This window comes from Lissotriton vulgaris, chromosome 2_1 (assembly GCF_964263255.1).
Source record: "Lissotriton vulgaris chromosome 2_1, aLisVul1.2, whole genome shotgun sequence".
Classification (NCBI taxonomy): Eukaryota; Metazoa; Chordata; class Amphibia; order Caudata; family Salamandridae; genus Lissotriton; species Lissotriton vulgaris.
Window position 1 is genome coordinate 674,683,368 of NC_141687.1, and position 8,989 is coordinate 674,692,356.

At 37.5% G+C, this 8,989-nt stretch overlaps 1 protein-coding gene across 3 annotated transcripts in view; it reads left to right on the forward strand.

The window, feature by feature from the left end:
• Positions 1-8,368, forward strand: part of HIPK3 (homeodomain interacting protein kinase 3) — a 565,819-nt gene extending 557,451 nt beyond the window's left edge. For all 3 annotated transcript variants that reach the window (XM_086955870.1, XM_086955868.1, XM_086955869.1), the window contains exon 16: positions 4,552-8,368. In XM_086955870.1, coding sequence (XP_086811996.1) covers positions 4,552-5,028 — 477 coding nt within the window. In that variant the 3' untranslated portion in view covers positions 5,029-8,368. The remainder of the gene's footprint in view (positions 1-4,551) is intronic.
• The last annotated feature ends 621 nt before the right edge of the window (positions 8,369-8,989 follow it).

The window sequence follows — 8,989 nt, forward strand, 5'->3', positions numbered from 1 at the left end:
AGCCTGAGTTGCAAGTCTGGCTCCGTCCATTTCAACAAAAACCCACATTGAGATCTAACTCTCAGCCCCTGCTTTGTGTACCTCGTTATGCAAAGTCCCGAATGGCAGGTAGGTCCTTCACGGTTAGGACTGCTAGGCTATGGAACTCTTAGCCCTCTGGATGCACTTGATTGAGTCAGAACACGAGTACAGGAAGACCTTGAAGACCTGGATTTTTAGTCCTGGTTAGCTGTTTGGCCAGACTCTCAAACTGCATGTACTGCTAATCCCCGGAACATCTCTCCTTGAGGTAGCTGTTGCGCTGTACAAATGCTATTATTATGAGGGTGTGAAAACTGTGCCCTTAGTACATTTCTCTCCTTCTTTTCCAGTGGTTTAAGCAGTCACATTTTAATGCATTCTGCTACAGTCCAAAGCCCACCAACCTTTGCTTCTGAGATGCTTGACTCTGTCTGGTCAAATTATTTCTCCCCCAGAGGACCTAAAACCATAGATCTTTTCCTTTCTTTCTCAATCCATCATTCCAGTCATCATCTTTATACATTCCAGTCATCATCTTTATAATCTAAATCTAGCACATACTCGTCATAACTTTTACGTCCATCCTCTTGTTCAAGCTCATCCAGCTTGTCCTTTCCCATTGCAGTGTTAAACTGCCCATTGCGCTAAACAATTTGGACAAAAGATCTCTTTGAGCCGCTTTGGACTCCTCTCTCGCCTGTAGCATGTATTCTCTTGTGCATACATTTACCTCCTGGACCCTAATAATCTCTTCATCAAAAATTGAGAAATACTCTTCCTCTTCTTGATTCTGTTTCCTGCTCTGTAGAGCCTCTTTTATAGAATATCTCACTGTCTGCTGCACTTACTATGTAATTATTTTCATTATCTTCTCCTGAGAAGGCTCAATCTCCTTACAAAGACATATTGCCCCAAATACCTCAACACAACATAACAGATTATCTTTTTTTTTACTTTACTTTGATAACTTTATTGTGGTCATAGACCATAAAAGCACAGATAAAATATGTACATACACGGAATAGAATACATAAATAATTAAAAAAAATACATGGTTAAGATTATCAACAAACTCTTCCGAAGTGATGGCACAGTTCCCAAAATTATATTTTTCCCCAAAATAACCTTTTGAACTCACAAAATATATATTTTCCTTAATTTCAATTCAATTTACCTTCAAGAGCAACTGTCACTGAAACATATACACAATTCTTGTCACTTGAGATGAACAACTGAAGAAATGCTTTGAAAGTAACCAAATGCTGCACGTGTCAAGCAGTTCAACTTGACAGTATTTTTATATTTTAAGAGAGGCTTTCTATTACATTAATAAATTATGCTTTTCCTACCAAATCTCTCACCTTAAACTGAAAGGCAACTTATACAGATCAAGATTAATCAATATTGACCTACTTTCAAACCCATAAATTGGGTTTTACACAAATAAAATACGTGCCAATGCAAACACCATTATTAAGTTGTAAACATGACATGTTTAAGCAATTTCTAAAAACAATTAAATTAATAATAGTTTACAAGAGGCACTCAAATAATACGTATGTGCTCAGAAGCAGCAAACAAAAGAGAAAGAACATGGAACCTTGTGGGACCTATATGCACTTGAGTATTCTGTTTTATTTGTGATGCAGTTTTGAGTTCTTCTGTTGGAACATCTAAGGTTCCTGCTCTGAAGTGGTGAATAAAAGAAAGGCTTTATGTATAATGCTAACCTCCGGTCTTGTCATAATACATTATTTCCTCTCTATTTGGTGAGGAAATCGAATCAGATCAGTGGGTTTTTAGCAGTAGCCCACCGTGCCTTCGGCATAGAACTTCTTACAACCCCTCCCAATGTTCCACCGTGCAGACACCCGCACTCATTCCCCTTCTCTCCCTTCCCACTTTTCTCACTCTTTTGCCTCGTATCTAGCTTGTCAACAACCTCTCTATCTTTCTGAGGTTCACCTGACTCCCAGACGTCCTTTTTGTCTCCTTAGCCCAGCGTTTCTATTGAACTACGCAGGACATACCTAGTTATCCCTTCTGCTGTCGTGCCTCCAAATGCCCCTTTCCTCCTACCTCTTTTGATTACCTTCTCAGTACAGCTGGACTGCGGGGGCGCTGTATCTTTCACTTCGCCGAACGCTCTCCTCAGTTCATAGTCCTTTGAGAAGTTTCCCTCTATACTGCGTGAACGTTCACCTCCAGCCCCCCTTCCTCCCCCCCTCCCCCGGTAGGAGATTTTCGGCGCGGCTCCTCTCCCCTTACGGAGCTCCAGGGCCGCTCTGCGTCACACCCGCCCTGGAGCCGTGGTAGCCGGAGAAAACTCTTCCTCACTCGCTGAGCTCCCACTGAGCCCTCACTCCACCTTCTTTTCACGGTTAACTGAGGCCAGCCCCTCCAACCACACGGGAGCCAGGAGACCCGAGCACAAAACCAACAAGGTAGAAATTGGCATATATTTTAACAGACGTTGGGAGACATCTTTTTTCTTTCTAGGGTCAAACTCGAAGCTACGATCCCATATTAAATTCCACACTAAAATTCACGGATGTTCCGGGAGCCCACCCGCGACCTTCTACTCGCTGGCTGCCACGCTTTCCTGACCTCACGCCTTTCAGGGTGATTTGTTAAGTGAGGGCAGAGAAAAAAGAGGGTCCCAAAATGTGTTTACCCCATGTTATGTCTATTGGGATTTTCCATTTTTTTAACAGGACTACAGCATGAACCGCTGAATGGAATTACACCAAATTTGGCAGTAAGCTAGATGTTGGTCTAGAAAGCATGCTTTTTGGGATTTTGTGTAAATCCGTTCAGTAGTTTTAGCAATATTTAAGTTTAATTGGCTGCCAACACTTCAACCAGAAAGTGTTGCCAACCATCTTGGGACTCCGTTAAGCCGAGTCCCACAAAAAATGGAAAACAAAAAGAATAGGGGACAGGGTAGAAACACCTCTTGAGGGGTTCCACGAGGACGCCCAGGCCCAAAAAAGCCAGATTAGTTAGATCAGAAAGCTATAACTGCTGAATTTCACTGGTTTTACACAAGTGAAACCTGAACCTAACTATGACATCCCTGTAACCTTTTGTTTTTTCAGTGAAAAAAAAAATAATATATAAGAATTATAATTATATGTTATAGTTACTTTAGGGCACATGTTATTGTTTCTTGATTAACTATGACTGGTCAATACTGGTGAACCATATGTTTTAACTGCATTTCATATACTTGCTTTCATAGGCAACATTTACGAATCACTATTGTGTGGACTCCTAGCCTGCCAATAGATTAAAGTCGGCCAAACAATCTTAAGGACTTTGTTGCAGACATCTGCATTAGGCACACACTAGCCACCACTGCTTTTCCAGAATACTGCTTTGTAGTCTATGCAGAGCATGTGCATCTACAGCCACATGCTACAAATGGAAATTGTTACCCTATTTGTAGGGTTTGTAGCTTGCAATGCGTTAGATTCACATGCCCACCCTTCACCTCAAAGGTCTATCGAATGCAGATCTTTTATATTAACTGGTGAACACTGTGCATAGTGCACCATGTTACGATATCCTGATACTCCATAGATATTCTTTCAAGCTGAGTGAAAGACAGCCTAATACGGTGTAAATGCTCATTCTCCATTAAGGAAGCACATCTACTCTGTCAAGACTTCTTGAAAGAATAACAACTTTTAAATGTTCTAGTCTACCATAGTTGGCATGAGTATGCACATATGCGAATCTCCAGCACTAAATGCTCCAAACAGCTGGTTACACTGTAACAGATTCCTTGTCTTTTATTTCAGTATCTGAGAGTTGTTTTCTAACTCCTTTGTGTATTTCTTTTTATTTTCTCCCTCTCCATTGCTACCCCACAACACATAAACGCGCACCCATCCCTACCTGCTCAGGTATTATTCACTTGCCAGCATTTAATTATTATTATTTTTGTTATACTTTTTACGGGGGCACTTTCAGCCATTGGCTGCTGGGCTTCTGCTACAAAATAAGCGCTTTTCCAGACCTAACATTTCTTTTTGTTGCAAGTGCTGCACAGCATCCCCAAACATCATTAGCAAAGCCAATAGGTTGAGAAGGTGAGAACTACTAACTGCCAATGCTTGTTGGTATTGTAGGACTTCTGGTAAGTCATGTTGCTAAGCTACAGTTTATGTACTCTGCAAAATCTAAAATATATACGCTGATGGCGTCACAAGACAGACAAAAAAACTAAGAAATGAAAAATGAGCACAGCTCCTATCCTATTCTGTCATTTTAGCATACAGTGAACGTTTGTAGTGACTGAACTTTATATCTATTTGCACACTATATCGCAATGTTAACAATTTCCCTGCGTTTGACATGTTTGTATTACTGTAGATGGTAACTGCAGCTTCATATAACATTTCGGAGAAGATAGCTTGTGGTGCATGTGCTATGAACAGCCCAAAAAAATTAACAACTTCCTAATCTGTCAATCGGGTGTTTAATGTGAAAAATCTCACAGGTATTTTTTTTCTTTATGCTTTTAAGGTTCAGCTCTTAGGATCTGGACACCCAGAGTGGAATGGAAACTATGGTCATCGAAGACAACAGACCTTCATCCCAGCAAATGTCGCTAGCCACCCTTTCAACCTTCAACACGGAAGTCCTAATCACACAACCGTTCACGCACATTTAGCTGGAAACGCTCATTTGGGAGGACAGCCGGCTATCATTTCTTATGGTCCCTCTGCACCCCTCAGCACTGCTCCACCTGTAGCCCACATCCTAGCCTCTCCATGTAGTTCAAGACCTATTCTGCAGCATCCAACCTACAGTATCTCTCACCCAAGTGGCATAATTCACCAAGTCGCCGTGGGCATAAACCACCGTCTATTACCTTCTCCATCCGTTCATCAAACTCAATACAAACAGTTTTTTCCATCACATTCTTACATTGCAGCTTCTCCTTCTTTCACAGGATTTCCATTGAGTCCAACAAAACTTAACCAGTATCCATATATGTGAGAACTTGAATTGTGGTATGCTGGAGAAGCTCAATGATACAGACATTTAAATTGAAGAAAAACGAACATGGTATTTAATAAATATTAGCCATGGCACAACAAGAAAATTATTTTTGAATCATGTAGACTTGGGTGCAATGTAAACAACTTTGAGCTTTAAAAAACGTTCACTTTAATGTGTTTTGCACATTTGGTATAACTTGTCTTTGGTCATGTTATCTTATATAGTAACTGTAGACAGGTGACTTACAGGAGTAGAAGCTTAGTTTTTGCTCCTGCTATTTTTTTATAAAATTGCCTTTTAACAAGTGCAAGACACGTCGACATTTGGGAAGCCATTCAGTGTACAGATATAGAGCAACAGGTGCACATATGTCTACAGTACAGTGTACAAGTAATATGTTTGTATTACCTGTGTCTTGGTGTTTTCAATGTTGAGTCACTTACTGTATCTAACAAGAAAGTTGTACTTTACATTGCATGTGTCTTTTGCATGGGCAAATCGAGAAGGTTGCCTAGACTTTGCTCTTCAATGTTGTTGTCCTAATAATCTCAGCTGCATTGTATACCGTTTCCACACATAGTGCCTTAAATATTGAGGTTGTTAATGTTACTACTTGTATATTCATGTTGAGGACTGCAGCACTTAAAATTCAGATCCGATTTTATAGGGTAGATTTTTTTGAGTTTTGTGTGGTATGATTTTAGTAGCTGGTGTATTCCTTATCAGGAGGACAGCATGTTTGCTGTAACCAAATTCTGTTTTTATCAGAACTATTTGGCTCCAACAAAAGACCGCAGTACAGCTTCTTTGTTTGTTGTAAAGATGTAACGAGCAAGACCTTCTAAACAGTATTTGTACTGTTTATTCGAAATTAAATATCTAGTGGTTTATTTTCAAAATATTTAGGTTTGACAGACATGCCATTGGCATGATTGTTGCTTGTGGAAGATATTGCAATTGGCATTCATTGGACTTGCGATATGGTTTCATAGTGGCTTGAGCAAACCATGCAGTATTTTATAATTATCAGAAATATTTACTGTTGAAAGCTTGACAAGATGTGAGGTGTGTGCATTTTTTCATTTATGCATGTAACAGGTTTTAGCCTTTTTACATTATAGTGTTTGTTTTAGATTGTTGCTGTTCAATGCTTATTTAATACATTCCGACAGGGACATAAATTTCATGCTTTTCATTTTTATTTAGGAAGTATATTGTTTTTGTTTGTTCAAATAAAGTTGCTTTTTACAGCACCAAAGACTTTAATTATCCATTTCCTATAAAAAGGTGGCTATTTTTAGCATAGACCTTAAGTATACTGTAGTTTAGAAATGGGTTTGAAGAAAAGTTATTAAACAGGGGCTATGTTTAAGCTTATGGGCAAGTAATAAATGTATCATTTATCTTGAATGTATCATAGATAAGCTGCTATATAATGATTGCCACTTTGGATAGCTGTGAAATTAGGTGATTTAGTAGTCCCTACATAGCCTTCTGATTTCTGGTTGTCTATTTACATGAAATAGAAGTGGGAGTTTTGATTTTTACTTTGCTTTCATATTTGGAGTGTCAATGTAACTGCTGTATTGTAAATGATGGACTTTAAATTGTATATGTTATTTTGGGGTGTGTTATATGCATCAGTATTTTATCTTCATTAACTCTGAGCTAGTTACTGCTTATAAGTGAATGTTTCAATGTAACTTAATTTTTGTTATTTCATTTTTGGCGTTGTGTGTAGGTTGTTAAAAAGCTATGTTTCAGGCTTGACTTCATGTTTTATTTTAAGTTCTGGAATACAGTCTTTGCAGCGTTGACTGGAATAAGTAATGTAATTGATTTCAGTTTTAACTCCCCAAATGTTTTGGAATACCAATGTTTATTTGTTCAATGAACTTCATACCACTAGCACAGCACTGTCAATAAGCTAATGACCAGACAGGTTTTTCTTTACTCCATTAACACAAGCAGTGTTTTATTTAATGTATGTGTAAAACTACTGTGCCTACATTTGAAAAACTTATTTTATTAAAAAAAAATACAACAGTATTAGGTCATAAAACAGAAATACCAGCAGTACATTTTTTAGTCACACTGGAAATGAAGGATCCAAAATTTTCCGACACGTTTCAGTGTTTTTAGTAATCAACACTATGCATTTTATAAAAAAAGAAAATTGTAAATGTACATTTAAAAAGTGCTATCTAGTTACATTGAAATTGAGTTGGCCCATGGGTGTTAAAATAGATGTATGGAGTAAAGAAAACATCCGATAAAACATGTCATGTATAGACTCGGTGAGCGTTGGCATTGTAGGTCCAACAGATTCCCTATTTCTATTAACATTTCTGTATTGACACCACAAATGACTGTTTTCCTAATTTGGGGGCCATGTTATCTCTAGTTCTTTGATATTAGTGTGAGTACTTTTTACTGTGTTTGAGAGTTCACCTAATGGCTTGTTTAACAGAATCTATCTATTTACCCATGCATAACCTTTAAAACGAAAAGCTTATGATATGAATGTTCTCCAAGTTACAGGTCTGCTGCTTTCTAGATATTAAAATTCCTGGAAATGTTTTTGAATTTGGGAGAAGTGTATGTATGAGAGTCTCCCCTAACTAAAATTCAGTGTGCTGAAACATGAGAGCCATACCAAAAATATATACTGAAAAATATCTAAAGAAATTCCTCCCATGAGATAAAACTGAGATAAAGCTTATGGTTTGATGCCTTTTTAAAAATTAAGCACTGCATGAATCTAGAACGGCATACTTGCATACTATTTTTAATTTGCAAATTATTTTTATATGAAATCCTTGTATTCCGTTTTTAATTTTAATTCAGGGTGTCTTATTAATCAAGTATGCTACTGTATTAACTCATTTTTGTTTTTAAGTAATTTTTGTTATATTTTTACAAGTAGTTTAACTTGGCTTGTGTTATTAGAAAATCAAACTACAAGTTGTAGAATGATTTGCTGAAAGAGTAGACTTGATTACTAAGTTTGAACTGTTACTGTTATACAATTTGTAGACTTTTGTGGCTTTTATTTTTGTTTATTTTGGCTTTTGATTTTGTGCTACACTAGTTTGCCATGTAGCAATTGCACTGTGCAATATTACAATATGAGGACTGGGAATAATTTCATGGATGTATGTCTCTTAAAGTTTGCGATAGTATTTCTCTAGTTCTCAGTGATTTAAATGTGACCAAGCCTTCTGTACTTTGTCACAAAAAGCGGGTTTTCCAGGTGACTATTTTGGTGAGTGTCAAAACAATTTATGGTGTATTATTGTCAAGATTCACTTTGAAATAAAATATATATTGCAGCAAACCTGTCCGCATTTTCATTCTTACTTACCCAGAATTTGTGTTGTCAGATTAAAAGGCTTGTAAAATGACACACGTTTATGCACTTACTAGTTAACCAGTAATGACCACATTTTCTTTACAACTTTACAAGAACAACTAGAATTTACCTGTATGTCATATTGCATCTGTGTCAAAGGATAGTCATAAGTGTTTAAATGTCCCCTCCTCCATGCATTGCAGCACCCTAATTCAAAACTACTGCTAAAATGTGTATGTAATCTGAGTAGAAATAGGTCTAATAGGCATTACATTAAAAAAATAAGAACAGAAGACCTGTGCCTTTTAATAAGTCTAGATCCTTTATATCACAGTATGTGGTGTATGTACAGTTACCTCAGAGACAGTCTTTTTTGACAGTTAAACATTTTTTTTAAAAAGAGCTTACTGGCCTGACATTTAATCGCAATGGTCGAGGAAAAAAAGTTTGAGGAGGAAGGAGTGTCATTTATGACTTCTGATAAGATCACTGCGATTCAGAACCAGGGCGACATTTATTTCGTCTCCAATTTATGATCTTCCTTGATGGTCATAAATGTTGCACTAGAGTAGAAAGCAAATCACTAAAATCTGCAGGTCTTAGCCA